The following is a 15,945-nucleotide window of genomic DNA, read 5'->3' as shown; positions in this document are numbered from 1 at the left end:
ATTGCTGTTCTTTGACGTATGTGAAGAGCCAAGCAGCAGGAAATTCATGGAGAATTTTAAGTTGCAATAATTAAGCTCAGAATTACAGTAAGGATATCATCAGAAGTGGAATCAAGACCCTGTCAGTCTTTGATATGGTGATCTTCAGAGAACTCTAGGAATGTAAAAGGGCAGAACTCAAAAGCAGTAAGGAAGAAAAATGTTATGAATAGACTGTTTTGAAAAAAGAATGCAGAGACAATGACTTCATCTTGCAATGAATGACTCACAGAAATGATAAATAAAAATAAAAGGAAACTGAAAACTCTTTAAAAAAGACTCAGAAAAAGTTTTTTCAAGCTTATCTCTCTCTATGACTTTTAACTGAAGGGAAATTTCAAAGTTAAAGAGCATCCCATATAAAAGTGCTAGAAGATGGCTTTTGTCAAAAAAATCTTCACAAAACCATGAAGATTACAGTGCCATCTTCATTTGTGCAACTGCAGTTCCACGCAAATCTTCATGAGCATAGACACACAACCATGTCCACTACTTGTCCACCTATCATCAATTTAATGGGATAGAACCCAACTGATACAGAAGAGATTAAAAAAAAGTTATTGGTATTATAGAAACCAAGCTTGTGAGGAGGTGTAAGGCCCCAGAACAGAGTGCAAGACCCAAAACCACTGCCAAAGCTGCTGCGAGCAATGTTTCTTGTAAGCGGCGCTTGCTGCTTGAACAAGCTATATGGTACACTTACAGGTCAGCCGCACTGTCAGCCACACAACAGGTTCTGACTTGTAGCCTGATTCTGGATCAAAACATCCCAATTGATAGCTGTGCGTAGATAACGCTATACCTTATACAAGCAGAACGCTGGCTGGAGCTCGTTGAAGGACCCACTGGCATGGTGGTACCTTCCTGGCAAAGGACGCTTGACCGTCAGCCTTAATGTCTTTTTATGATCTATCGGTTGGGTTTGCTATTGGTACAACAATAGGCTGCATCATAATTGTAGCATTCAGTGGAATGTTGCTTTGGCTATTAATAAAATGGCATTTACAACCTGCGATAGCTGAGGCTGAAATCCATTATTTGCAACTTCATGATGTGGACCACCAGACACAGGTCTGGTAGATGTCATTGTGATTGTTTATTATTTTACATTTGAGAGTTTAAATCCAAATAGAAATACCTGGGCGGTAGTAAGCCTACAGAAGAATGGGCCGCATACCGCTTCAGGGTGGGTGTTACGAAGCAGCCGTGGGAGAGAGACAGAGCCCTACACTCAGTCGACTTTACCAGGGCATAACGCCATCCCTACTAGAGGGACCAATATTACAGGTTGCGACAGGAGACAGGAGTACGCAGCTCTTTAAAGTTTATCTTATGCAGAGTGCAGTAAGGAAACAACAAGGGACAATGTAAATGAGATTCAGTGACTAATTTCCCCAGTGGTGGAACTCCTACACATTTTGACTGCAGATCAGTAAGAATATACGTGGTAGAAGAGACATCTGTGTTAAATAATGCCAATGGAGAGGAAAAAGTCAAACTGGTTTCAGAAGCAGTTATGGGAATCTGCAAGCTAATGGGAACAAGCAGGTAGGAGGGAAAGTAGAGGCACTAGTGGGAATCCAAAACAGGAGATGCAGACACACAGGGAATCAGCACTCCCAGTAATGAGGCTAGTTTTCTCCTATTTAGATGGTCTCACAATGCCAACAATAATTATTGAACCCATCCCCCATCTTTTTTCATTTTGAATATCCAGTAAAATGTGGGGTGTTTGGTTTTTTTCATTTTTCTTGAGATGAACACTTTGTCCTTAAGATATCACTCCTCTATTTGTAACAATGAAAATTTGATATACTGATGAACATCTTGAATACCAGTCTTGAGCCATGATAGCACCAAATATATGGCACCAGCTGATACAGTGTGCTCCCAGATCACTGTTTTGGGTACACAACCACCCCTTTTCTGGTCTAAAACAAGAGCAGCAAAATCGAAGCTGCATTTCAAGGTTAGTTATATTTTTTGGACTTGAAGTTAACTAGGCCTTCGGTTAAGAAAATCTGAATGAAATGCTCACGCTTACAGTCCAGAGGAGTATATTATCAATGGAGACTGCATGTGTCACCTGTGCATTAGCAAGAACTTAATGAATTGTTTGTGTAGCTACTACTTCAGACACTGAAGGCAGTGGAAGAAAACATGCCTTTTTCTAATGCTATATGGATTGACCCTATGTAAAGAGGTGAGAAGGACCTGGATTGAATACTCCTATAGATATGAATGATACATCTCCATCCTGAAGAAATGTTTTCCTTTGGCCTGTTTTGGGAAATGACTGCTTCAGCAATTCCTTCTTCCTGGACAAATAAGATACAATTCCATTCCATTATTATTGTGAATCTCATATGAGGTCTCATAAAGTTCTCACCAGTCTTATCTGGGGAAAAGTGAGCAGCCCTGTGTTAGAGCATCTGGTTAGAGCTCTTCATATTTCATTACATTAGCATATCTTGCACAACTAAAAGGAATTTTGACTCAGTTGGTGATGCTTCTTTTGTAATTGCTCTTGAAAAGCCCTGATAGATCCAGGTAAGTTCAGCCTCCTGTGGAAAAAAAAAAAAAAAAATCATTGCAGCAATCATAGTACTTTTATAATTAGTTTAATAATGCCCCTTTGTTTTATTGCTCCACAGATAGAAATATTTTCTTACAAAATAACGGAAAGTTCTGAGTTGTGATGAAGAATTTAGTACAGCCTTGATACAGCAGATGGAGGACAGTAATGTGAATTTATTGTGAAAGAATAGCACAGTAATGGACACCACGGTGGAAAAATGATTGGACATAAACTGAGAGGGCAGTGACATACATCCCTTTGGAGATTGTTTGCATATATTGTACTGCACTTTTCGTATTTTTGTTAGTGCTGATAAAATGTACTTTCTTATGCAATACATGACATAAAAAAGAAACCATGATTATTACAAGGCCGTCTGCCTTTGTGCACCTGCAGTTACACACAAAAGCTTCATGAGCATGTATACACAACAATGTCCACCATTTGCCCACCTACCATCAATTTATTTTTTCCAACTATGATGGAAAGCACAACTTTTCAAAAACAAGATCGGCCCTTTGGTCAGACAACCTATGATGTGCTATGCATCTTTACTAATTTGTTTAAGAGACCCTGCTTTGTGAAATTGCCTGGAGTGTAAGATGTATAAAGTTGTCTAAGTTGTCTAGTTGTATAAAAAAGAAAACCCAACCCCCTCGTGATTCACCTCCTACTTCACCCCATCACCCCTTTGCTTTACACGAGTCCACAAGAGCTATTTCCATCGTGCTGTCAGGCACATCAAAGAAACATTAACAAATACGCAGTTATAGTAAATAAACATAAATCATTCTCTGGCTTCCTAACTGGGGCCGTGTGTGTACTAAACGATGAAGAAACGCACCCTTCCCTTTTTAACCCCATGCCTGGACTCGGACACCACCACCACAAAAAATCTGTGCAGAAGCCGGTGTCGCGAACAGGCACGGAAGAACGACGGGGCAGAACTCAAACTCCGAAACGCCATCGTCCTTCAGGTACGTGCAGGCCTCAGTCGCAAGCTACGAGCAGGGCACCGAGGTGACGGCTCCCGCCTGGGCGGAGAACAGCGGCCGCGCGGGAGATGGTTACTCTTCTGAGCGCTGCCGTACGGGTAGCCCCTTTGGTTTTGGTGGACTAACCCCCGGGGTCGGCATTCTGAGCCATAATGCTGGGAATACGCCCGCCTTTGGCGGGCGTGCTTGGCTGAGCGCTGCCAGCCTGGGCCGGGATCCGCGCCCGGGCCGGGCCCCTCCGCCCCCGCCCAGCTCCGGCGGGCGCCGCGCACCCCAAAAGCGCCCCTCGCCGCCGGCTGCCGTAGCGGGGCGGGAGGGCTCGGCGCGGGGCCGCATGGGAGCTGTAGTTGCTTATGCTCCCGCCGGCGCAGCGCGCTTCGGGGTTCCGCAGGGGGATGAAAGCTCCCAGCGTGCGTGGCGCGCAGCAAAGGGCGGCCGGGGAAGGAAGCGGCGGGCGAAAGAGGGACGGAAGCGGACTACGTTTCCCGAGGTGCCCCGCGGCCGCCGTTGGCCAGGCGGGGCGGGCTGGCGGCGGAACCGGCGCGGCGGTTGAATGCCGGCGGGGAGCGGGGCGCGATGGAGTTGTCATCGCTCGTCAGGAAGCTGGGTAACGGCTCCTCTCTGCCTCCCGGGGCACGGGCCCGGCTGCCGACGGGCGCCGCGGCCGTCCCGACCCCTCTGCGGGGCTGCGCGCAGGGGGGCGGCGAGGGGCCTGCGCTGCGGGGGTTTCACTTGCGAAACGGGCCCGTCGGTTGCCGGTGGGAGCGCCCGGCCGCTGGCCGGGGAGCGGGGGCGCGGCGGGCTCCTCCCTTAGCACACGCGGGGCGCGGCTTCCCCTGCCCGGCCCTCGCTTCTACACGGCCGCCCCCTCCGGACCCCTTGCCGTTTTTTTGCCTTTGGCCACCTCCCTGCTGCAGACGTGGAGGGTCTCGTGGCACACGGTGGTGCTTCCCTAGGAGATGCCAGAGGCTTCCCACCTTGGCTGTGGTGCCTTCCGATTCCGTGGGCTTGGGTAGATTTTTGTCCAATTTGTGAGTCTGAGGCAGCTTTCGGTACCCGCGATCTGTTCTGGTGGAGGCTTTCAGAATTTCGTTGTAGGCTTCAAGAAAAAGGCCATCCTCATGTCTTACATTTGGCATCAGATTGTATTAGTGTATTTTTAAATATGTCACACTTTTACCAGCTTACTGCTGGTGAGCGCAATCATACTTTTTTTCCTGGTAAACATAATACTGACAACATAAAAGCTAGCATTTTTCACGGATCTTTGACAGCATTCTGGTTGTCCAAATAAGACTAAATAAGAATTAAGTTATGTCAGATGATTTCATGGTTTTTTTAATACTTTTTTGGGGGCAGGTCACGAACTGGCAGAGATAAGAGAACGATCTCTGAAGACTATTCTGCTTAAGTTAGATCATAACTTGATTTCGTATGCCGATCTGGTCCATGAAAAACTGCTTTTCCTTAATCTTTTGGAGTGGTTCAATTTTCCAGTCGTACCAATGAAAGAGGAAGTACTAAATTTTGTGAACAATTTGATCAAGGTATGACATACTAACATTTATTTATATATAAACTATACATCTTTAGAATGCTAACGCTGAATAAAACTAGTTATTATTTGGTTTTGTAGCTCCATGAAATGAGAATTTAGAGTGTTTTGCAAAGGCATGAATAATAAAGCCACTGTGTGTAAACAGAAATGAAAAAAATTTGAGTGACTTGCAATTGGTCATAGGGATAGCAGAAAAAAAAATATTATTTTCTGGGTTTCTTCTTTAGTTCCTCTGCTTCTTCAGTTTCTCATTTAGAGTTTAATTTCTTCTTTGGGACATGATTTGCAGCTAAACACTTGACTGTTCCTGAAAAGTGGAGATTTGAACAATGGTGCAGCTTATCTTAAAAATGTTAAGAAAACATTGCAGAAACTTCAGAGATCTCATAATACATTCTTTTGTTTTAATCACTAAAATCCCATCCTTGAAACTGATGGATGGCCTAAACAAAGGTGAAATCTAACTTGTTTTGATTTGGGTTCTTTCCTTTCCTCACAGCCTGCTCCCCCCCCCCCAAGTTCAAGAGACCTTGAGACTCTTCAGGATAACTTTGTCAGTTTTTTGTCTTACTGTAGCATCCACCTGCTGCCCAGAAACTGATTGGAATCGGTGCAGTGGAATTCTTATCTCAGCTTCGTCCCAATGTGGATCCAAACTTGCAGGCTGTAATTGATGGGATAGTGGATGGACTGTTTTTCCTCCCTTCTGGACTTCGTTCTAGTTCTTTATCAGTACGTTATCAAATGCGGTCTCAGCCTTCAGTAGATCAACCAGGTAAATTACATATTTTGAAGTGTGATTTTTTTTTAAAATGAAAACAAAGTGAAAAACTTCTAGGCTATGAAAAGTTGAGGTTTTCGGGCATAGTAGGTGAGTTATTCCTGAGAGATCAGTGAAGTGTATGTTAAGCAGATTCTGCCAGAGAAAGTGCCATTCCTATAATGGAATTCTCTGCACAAGAACAATCCTGTTGTTTATAATCAGACCTTCACTGTCCATTTCTTCAATATGTAACATCTGTTTGCTCTAATATAAAAACAGCATGACACGGGACATGAACTTTCAAAGACTACTTTATGGCAACAAGTGTAGTAATTTTGAACAAATCTGTAATTTAGCCATTATGCTTTGCTACTTTGCATAGCAGACTTTAACTTTGAGAGCAATTCAGATCTTAAAAAAAAAAAAAGAAAAAAAAAGGGGGGGGCAGTAAGTGATCCTAGTAGAATGGTTTTTAAAACTACATTTAGTGTTGTATGCACTATCTACTTAGTTTTGGGTAAGTATTTGCCACAGAAAAATATATGAAATTTTAAGCAAAGTTTACATGTGTGAAGTGCTATGACTTGCTTCTGTTATGTAGCTTATAATCTATCTGTTACAGTGATTTACAGTGCCTGTCATGGTTTAGCCCCAGCCGGCAACTAAGCACCACGCAGCCGCTCGCTCACTCTCCCTCCCACAGTGGGACGGGGGAGAGAATTAGGAAAAACCTCGTGGGTTGAGATAAACACGGTTTAATAGGACAGAAAGAAAGAAGGGAACAATAATGATAATACCAACAAAGGAATGTACAAGAACAAGTGAGGCCCAATACAGAAATTGCTCACCACCCCGTGATCGACAGCCCGTCCCCGAGCAGCGATTTCCGCCCCCCGGCCAACTCCAGTTTATGTACTGGGCATGACGTCGTGTGGTAGGGAATATCTCTTTGGCCAGTCTGGGTCAGCTGTCCCGGCTGTGTCCCCTCCCAGCTCCCCGTGCACCCCCAGCCTGCTCGCTGGCAGGCCAGCACAAGAAGCTGGACTGTCCTTGACTGCTCAGCAACAACCCAAAACATCAGCACATTATCAACAGTTCCTCATCCCAAATCCAAAACACAGTCTCACACTAGCTTCTGTGAGGAAAACCAGCTCTATCCTGGCTGAAACCAGGACAGTGCCTCATAGATGTAGTCAAGAAGTAAACCTGTGTGGTTCACCTCTTCTGCCTTAAAAATTTTAGCACAAAATGTAGAGAAGATTACGTGCTGTGGAGGTCCTTAATTCATCCTCCTGATTCTTGTGGGAAAGACCCTGATGTTACACTGCGTGGCGTAGTAATGGCCACACCTCTGTCACTCCTACTGTGCAATCTGAGAGAGAAAAGTAATTTTCCTGTGGTTTCTGCAGCCTGTCTAATGCTTGGAGTTTTAGTTTGCTAGAACTACATGGTGGCTGTTGATTGAATTTTTTTTTTTTAATTTTCTAATTTTTTAATTTAAAAAAAAATTTCCTACCTGTGCTCGCATAAGGGTTTAGCTAGATTTTTACCTAAGTTTGCCACTGTATAGGGAATAATATAATAATCTTTTACATATGCATTCTTAAACTACATCTTTCTGAAACTACCCAATTGAAGCATTGTACGTAATTCCTATTTATCCTGTAAATTGTATACATGTGTGGATTAAGTAATCTTAACTCTTCTAACAGGAGTGTTGTATTTTTCTTTCTATTTCAACTTCAGTTACTGGGAAAACAAGTTACAGTAAACCAATAATCTGGGCATTATCTAGTTTGACCCTTTGAACCAAATATTATGTTCTGGAGAGATTGCTTTTAATGTTACATACTTTCTGTATATTTTGCTATACAGTTTGTATATTAATTACATGTATTTAATAACATTATATATGGGTGAGCAACTTTTCAGCTGACCTGAAAAGACAGGAGTTTTGGTAGAAAAAAGTTTTAAATAGCTAATTTAAAAAGTTAATTTTATTATTACATAGGTAGATTAGAGGAAAACTTTTTTTTTGGCTGCCAGTTCTCCATCAGGCAAGACATGTTGTGTGATTGTTTTTGCTATTGCTTGTATGGTATGTGAGGTAGAGTAAGAAAATGGAAAAAAACTTTACAGTTGTAGAATATGATTGTAAAAAGTAAACATCGACACACTCTTTTTACTCCACTTCCCTGATAAACTGAGACTATTTTAAATCTGTTTCCTTAACAGGTTAGAACTCAAGGTCAAAAGGGAGGCATTTCAGGAAAAACATGAGGATAAATTGAATTTTGCTTTTGGTTGTGTTGTTGTTTGGTTCATTTTTTGTTTGTTTGTTTGTTTTTTCAAGTGTACATTTTTTAAACTTAACCTTGATTTGTTTTAGTTCTACCTCAAGAGGAATTATTCACTGGATATTTTTGTCAAGGTAGAAAGCATCTGCCGCAGGTAGAAATACCTCCCAAAAGAACAGTTGGTATGTGTAGTCATAAAATAACTATATGTTAATTACAGAAAGTGTTTAGACTTGTAATTTAGGTTTATTTCCACTACAGATACTATTATTGGCTATTCTTTTTCCTGCTGTTATTCTGTGAAATCTAGCATCACAGAAACTACAATTGTAATGCTTGTAAAAGTGACATTCCTCTTAATAGATTTTCCTTTTTTCTGGTAAATAGTGTAACACATTGGAATATGTGAAGTATGTTAAAATGTGTTGTAATTTTAAAAATTATTTAGTTTGCTAATGTTTTTCAGAAGATCTGTGTTCTGTTGTCAAAAGTGGCTGTTTAAATACCTTTTTATTTCAACAAAACTTAGTCTGAAGTACCTTTCTACTTTTCAGAAAACTAGATTAGGCACTTCAGAAATCTTTACCTTGTATCTAAATGAAAACCAGTGTTGTGCTTTTCTTTTTTGCCAGTAAAATGATATGAAATGTTTCACTGACAAACACAGACCTATATTATTTTGGCAAGTCTCTGCCTGTACCAATATACTAGTAGTAGTTCACAGGATAGTGTCATATTGAACATACAATATGATGCTGAGAACTAGATTTTAAAATACGACTTTGGAGTTACTGTGTGTAAATCACCAGATTACTTTTTTTCGCAGTGTATCTGCTGTCTTTAGAATTTCTTGACAGTTATTACAAATGTGAAGTTAAAAATAGTTTTAAAGTTATTTTAGTTGAAAAGTTATTGTGTCATAATTTAGTAAACTATAATTTATACTGCTTTAAGAGTAAAAGCATGAGGCCAATCTTCCATTTTTAGAGATCACGATAATAAATATTCTTTAGTAGCAGAACAAAATGATAATTTGATTGAAAGCATGATGTGAAGGAATGAGTACTCTTCCACAAATGCTGTGTTTTCTATTTGCTAAAACTTTCTTCAATAAACGTATTTCATTTTGGTTTGAGATAACCTTAATATTTTTTTGGTATTGCTGAGAACTGTCATTAGAAGCACTTGAGTTTGTGCGAGTCTCTATAGCATATAGTTCATAAGTTTTTGACTTTGCTATGGAAATATACAGTGTAATACTTCTATAAAATATACTGCAAAATTTATGCTCTCCTTTTTTGTAGTGAAATGCTTGAAATTTTCCACATTTCCTTGGCTAACTCTGACTTCAACAGATAGACATGTTCTTTCATCAAATGAAAGGTATAGCAATGGAAACATTATAGTTTGCCTGTAGTTTTTCTTGGGTACAAGTGGTTCTAAATTTCTGTCCTTCTGCATCATTAGACCGTTCCTGTAAATAACCTAACCCGTTAATTTTTGATAAATGATTGTAAAAGCTGCACTGAAGTTGGGCAGAGCAGGTAAACAGTGAGTTGTAATAGGACAGGTTTTCTGTTAATATTGCTCTCCATTTTTTGTGTTTAATTCAGGGTACATTTTTTTTCTTTGTGACACTTCAGTTTGTCTTCTGAATTTCTCAACTGAATCAGAGATTTCATTCAGTTAATTTAGAACAAACTGGAATAAAATAATTATTTACTTCACCCCCACAGCTGCTTGGCAGAGAAATCCATACTTTCAATAGTAGCTTAACTAGGTTTATGCCAGTAAATTTCGGTACAATGCCTTATCTAGGCATCTGAGTCATTTAGATAATCTTTCTGCAGTGATTTTTTTGTTTGTTTGTTTGTTTTTAACTTTCATTTAGAAAAACAGTGTTTCAAGTGGCCAAGGAAAAGTTCTATAGTTGGGATTCCTTATGAGCTGACACAGACCTCTGACAGATTTCTAGCATAGCCAGCAATGCAGTATCATGGACTGGACTATTTAACAAGTCTAGTCTAATTGTAAGCTTTCTTATAATAGGTTTTTGGTGGTTTTTTTTTCCTTTTGAAAGATCTCTGAAGCTGGAAAACCTCTTTAATATTTAATTTCCTTTATGCCTGAGTCTAGAAAGAGAAAACATATCCTTAAAATTGGACTTGTTTGATTTTTTTTTTTTTTTTTTGGCAGTGGTTTCTGAAACAATAAAAATAAAAGTTAAGTAGAATACCCAAAAGGTTCTTATTATTTACTAATATACATGTTAAAAGTAGCTAATAAATTCTTCCTCTATGTAACTTCCCATGTATGTAATTCAAGTGCTTTTAAGTTATCTATGAACCTTGATAATGAAAAAAACTTTCTTATTGGTAAGCATTAGATTACTTGCTGTATACCATTGAGATAATCACTAGCTTCACAGGGAATTTCCAGTCTTTTCTTAATTTCAAGTTCAGAATCAATAAAGTTATTTCTTTTCTGGGAACTTAATTTTACATGTGGTTTGATAACAGCCGGAATTGCGTTTGTTCTTTACTGTCTACAGAATTAGCATAGCTAAAGAATAATTCAAGTTTAAAAATGGTATGACAACAGATTTACAGCATTTTTTTCCTCAGATTCTGCAGTGTTGTGATTACAACTTTCTTGTAAAGACTTATTCAAGCTAATAATTACTGGCTGCTTTTTTTTAAATACATATTTAAATATGAACTGCATTTTTAGCTCTTTGAGAAGTAACAACCAAAGTTTAGTTTGGAGTACGTGTGAGCTTCTTCAGGATGTGATTATGCAAGATTTTCCTGCTGAGATCTTCCTTCAAAGGCCAAAGATTGTACAGGCAAGAATTCACATGAAGTTTAACATTTTTATTGTGTTATGGTGTAAATTGTGCCAAGTAAGAATTGGTGTAAATGGTACAATTTTTTTCTAAATAAAATAGCTACATGAAAGTTCCTTTGTGTAAACTCTAGGTGCATAGAAAAGGGGACATTAGCTATATATTGTGTTTAGAAAGTTACTTGGTTGTAATAACGTGTATTGCTAATCAGTAATGAAGTGTGATATGAAGTAATACTTTGTTTCTTATGGATAAGATAAAATTGTGTCACTGTCATATGCACATGCTCTAATGGCCTCCCATGAGGAAAGTAGTGACTTTATTGGAAATCTAATGTGCAACTCTGCTTCTTCCTTAGTACTGATAGTCTTGCATTCAGTACGAAAACAGTAGTTAAGCCTATTTATTCTTTGCTGTTATTTTTAAACACTTAGAAGCATTTTTGAACTATATTTAGTGCAAGGCTCTTGCTGGCATGGTTGTTCATGAAGGTGCATTAATGTTCAGCTACCAATGTTGATGGTTTTGTATTTTCAGAGCCTTTTGTCTCTGCTAAACCTTGCTTTTGGAGGAGATGGAAGACATCGGTTAGCTTTGCAGGCTGTGTCATGCCTGCAACAGTTGTGCATCTTCTTGAGAAGCAGACTTAACTTTCACAGAGATCCAAGCTTTTCTTCCACAGAGCAAGGTAGGTATTTTTAAATATTTGAAATACTGTTGTGTTTTTACTACAGGTAAGATTGTCTAAAATGATTTAAAAAAAAAAAAGAAGCCAATCAACAGCTTTATAGCAAATATAATCTTGTGAAACTGTTTTGCTAAATGATGGTGTTCAGTACTACTCATGTTAATAAATATTTTTGGAGTACTTGCATTATGTTAAACTACTTATTTATTTTTACAATTTCCTGTGATTCTTCATTCATCAACTTTTCCAAGTATCCAATTGTTTGTATGTCAGCAGGAGAGGGATTTTTAACTAAACCTAAATTAATCTGTAAAATAAAAGTGGGCAGAGTTTCAGACAAGTTTTCAAGCTATTAGTGCTTAACAATGTAGTTACTAACTTCATGAGCTATGTTAATTTTCTTTTTTTATTCTGATGGCTAAAAATAGTTTAATCAGTTTTGGATTTTATAATAATTAGGGCTATTTCACAATTTTCTTAATGCTTAAATTTTGTAGATTTAATAGTGTAGATTAGTTATAATGATCTTCCTGTTTCCATTTTGTCAGCTGAATTTAATCAACTTTGTTTCTGTAAATTGGCAGTCTGGTTCTCTTCATAAGATTGTCACTATATTTAGTGTCTTAATAAATTATATTGTCTGTTTCTTTGATAATTAAGTTACAACATCAATAAACCCAATAGCCTTAGTCAGACACTGTATTTGTATTTTTAAAACTCAAGGTTTGTGATTGAACTGTAATTTTCAGTGGTTTTGCCTTGGAATTGAGTTTCCAGATTCTGCTACTTGCCAGTGATAGGTTGTCCTAGCTCTCCAATATTTACTTGGTGTTTTCCATCTCCTACCTTAGGTACTTTTACCATTACCTCACTATGTAGTATCTTTCAGAATAATGGATTCCACTAATGGAAAATATGATTTGTGTTACATAAAGGCACAGCTTCCCAGAATTCATCTATATCTTACTGTCAAGAAGCAAGAGGTCCTCCTCGTTCTCAGAATCCATCACCTGGAAGTAGTAGCCCTCGGCCATCTGTGATTGGACGAACAGTTCAGCGTCCTAGAGGAGACGGACAAGATTGGGATGCAGCATCTTCCAGGTAAGTAAAACAAGGAGTAACTTACACTTCAATTAAAAAATTACTAAGATATCATTATATCATCAGCTCCTTGTCAGTGTGTGGGATGATGTGAGAATTTTGTTAACCTGTGAAAATTCAAACTAGGTTTATGAATTAAACAGTTCTTTAAGTGATGTTCAGAATACATAAGATCAGTTTTACCTGCCACATTCTGTACCCAACCAACACTTTAAAGGAAATCTCTTGGTATCAATTGCTATTGCTTGTGCATGTATTTGTAAGATGCAGAAAAGCATTTATGCAGATTTGCTGTAAAGTCAGGGATTTCTCTTTTTCTTCAGTAGGTGACCCCTTAAGTTCTTATAAGTTGAATGGCCATCCCAAAGGTAACAGTGTACAGTATTGTCAAAAATGCTATGCTGTTAAAGATTTCCATTAAAATCTTTAAACTTTGTTGTTAAATCCGACAAGAAATTTCAGTTGTATATGGTCTAAAAATTCAACTCCCAATATGAAATTATGAATTGTCCGTATACCTTCAAAATGTTGAGGTTTTTGTTTGTGTGTGGTTTTGTTACTCATCTTGACACAACTTAAAGCTGCTGTTCAAGAACCTATGTCTTTTAGTATATGGGATTTTAAAAGTTCTTGTGAATCCTTACTGTGTGCTGCTTGGTAGTGCTTTTGAGTCTCTATGGTATATTGGCTTAGTGATTGACTAATTTCTATCTATTCAAATAGGCTGTGATGTTACAGATGAGAGTAACTCACGTATTTAATTGTAAATGCATCTTGAGAGTCATATTAAAAGGTTATTTTTACTCATAAAAAGAATATATTAGACTTAATATCATGTAAGTAATATGGCACTGTAAATGAACTCCAGGCTTTAGGCATTTTAGGATCTGACCATTTTGCCCAGTTGAACGGTTTAATTAACAGTTAATAAATTAACAGTTTAATAGTAGCTGGTGTACACTGTGCAAGAGATAGGGATGGCCTGGCTATCAGTGTAGTAAGGAATTCTACATAAGGGTAAAAACCAGTTAAGGCTGTGATGAGACATCTACAAACCAGGGAGTGGTAACTAGTTAAAAGTATAAGAACATATTATGAGCTGTTCTTGACTGTACACTTTTACATTCTTGCATCCTGTGTTCTGTAATAAAGCTGCTCACTGCCCATGAATTCCATTTCTTAGAAAGATATAATTTACTCCAGTGACAGTGTAAAGAAAAACATGATGTTGAATAGAAAATTTGATAAAGGGAGACGACCATATTGTTGCTCTGACGTTGCTGATTTTGGCATGGAAGACCTGCTTTTAGTGTATCTTGTCTTTTTCAACATAATTGTAATATAAATTATTTGTTTATTGCCATTCTAGATGTAACTCTTCTTTTTCCTTGTTCTTAAATCTTGAGACTCTTCAATCTATCTGTTTGTCTGTTTCAAATTCTGCCTGGAAACGTAACCTTTCCTCCTCTGAACTGTTTTTATGATTGATACCTCTCCTTCCTTACCCTCTGGTGAGTGCAATCAGAACCACTATGTGTTGATGAACTCTTCTGTTTTGCTTATAGTCTTCCACTGACCTCTTAAAAAATCAGTTGGCTTTTAAATTCTTAATTTCTATTCTTTAGAAATCTTTTACATTAGGCAATATAATGTAACAGTCATGTCACAATTCAGTTTCTTCAGCTTGTTCAATAATAAAAAAAGCAACCAAACAAAAACCAGCTATGAAAGTCATACAGGTTTTTAAAGCAATTCAAGATTGCTAAGCGTTGAAAAAACATTAAAAAACATTCGTTCTGAGTTATATTAATTGTAAATCTGCCAATAGAATTGGATTATTTTTGAAAACAGTTGGAAAATAATAAAACTATGAACTATATATTGAGCTTATAATTTTAAATAATTATATGTAATATAATAACTACATGTATATTTTATAATATATAGTTGGTTGCACTTAAGGCTTTCTTGGAAAAGGGAATATTTTCTGTTTTACAGTGGACAAAGAAGTCCTACAGACTTAAACTTACTTAATTTTCCTTCTAAGGATCTTTGAACTAGCCACATAGAATGGTTTTAATGTAGTAGGTATAGTTCAGGCTGAAATTGAATTTAGTAAGTGGCCTTGCTTCAAGCAACAGGTAGACTTTGTTCATCAAAAATGACATTTCAAATCAACTGATTTTTCTCTTGCAATATTGTATTCATTGCATATGTATTTCTTCCAGGACACATTTCTAAGGGCATTTGAAGATGACTGCCAAAACAGTAGGCATTGTCTTGTGATGCTACCAGTTCTGACTTCTAAACCTCTTCCTGCAACACTGGTGGATTGCAGAGAAAGATTGGGATGGAAGGAAGGATGGGAGGACATTGAAATACTTGATGCAGTTTTTAACATCTATACATAGATGACTTTTCTCTTTGCAAGAGTTAACTATGTCTCTTTTTCTGTTTTTTTTTTTTTGGTTTGTTGTTTTAAGTGGAAACAGTACTCAAGCAAATGCAAACTCCAGAATCTCTCTGCATTCCCCACTTGATGCAGGACATATTGACCTACCAGATACTGAAAATGAGGACACTTTGGAATTACAGATGAAGCAGCTTAGCCTTCCTCAGTTCTGTGTTTCTGTCTTGGAAAATGCAATACCTCTTCTAAGAACAGGTGAGAAAGTTTTGAACTTTATTGCACTTTATGTATCCTTCCCACCTTTAGTACAAACCTCTTAAGAAGCTGGTATTGTGAGGTGGGTACCTCAATAAATAAGGTCCAGATGATTACTGATACACTGTAGCTAGTTACAGCAGTTCTTATCTAGGGGCTTTGTTCAGGTTGAATTTTCACGTTGATTTTCAGAATAGCTGCAGAAGTTTCACATGCTTTTTACTGATGGTGTTAAGCAGTGGCACAAAGATGTGTGTGTGTGTGGTGGAAAAAATGGTGTGGCTAAATAAAATGTCATTTAAGAAGATGAAAAAATAATGACGCTTAACAAAACATCTGATTTCCTTGAGCGTAGTTTTTCTCCTGTTCAAGAAATAATAAACAAACATTCTGGGAAAAGATTTGTTTTTATTCTT

At 38.1% G+C, this 15,945-nt stretch overlaps 1 protein-coding gene across 1 annotated transcript in view; it reads left to right on the top strand.

Moving 5' to 3' along the window:
- Positions 1 to 4,188: 4,188 nt before the first annotated feature.
- The window catches only part of RTTN (rotatin), a gene marked incomplete at both ends in the record, with an annotated part of 91,007 nt that continues 79,250 nt past the window's right edge, over positions 4,189 to 15,945 (top strand). The window contains 9 exons of the mRNA XM_082015627.1: positions 4,189 to 4,219; positions 4,972 to 5,159; positions 5,747 to 5,945; positions 8,335 to 8,421; positions 9,535 to 9,613; positions 10,961 to 11,075; positions 11,613 to 11,763; positions 12,699 to 12,864; positions 15,348 to 15,529. Of these exons, the coding sequence (XP_081871753.1) occupies positions 4,189 to 4,219; positions 4,972 to 5,159; positions 5,747 to 5,945; positions 8,335 to 8,421; positions 9,535 to 9,613; positions 10,961 to 11,075; positions 11,613 to 11,763; positions 12,699 to 12,864; positions 15,348 to 15,529 (1,198 nt within the window). The remainder of the gene's footprint in view (positions 4,220 to 4,971; positions 5,160 to 5,746; positions 5,946 to 8,334; positions 8,422 to 9,534; positions 9,614 to 10,960; positions 11,076 to 11,612; positions 11,764 to 12,698; positions 12,865 to 15,347; positions 15,530 to 15,945) is intronic.

The sequence above is a fragment of the Phaethon aethereus genome, assembly GCF_964289735.1.
Source record: "Phaethon aethereus genome assembly, chromosome: 2".
In the NCBI taxonomy this organism is placed as follows: domain Eukaryota; kingdom Metazoa; phylum Chordata; class Aves; order Phaethontiformes; family Phaethontidae; genus Phaethon; species Phaethon aethereus.
This window is presented reverse-complemented; position numbering and strand designations above follow the sequence as displayed.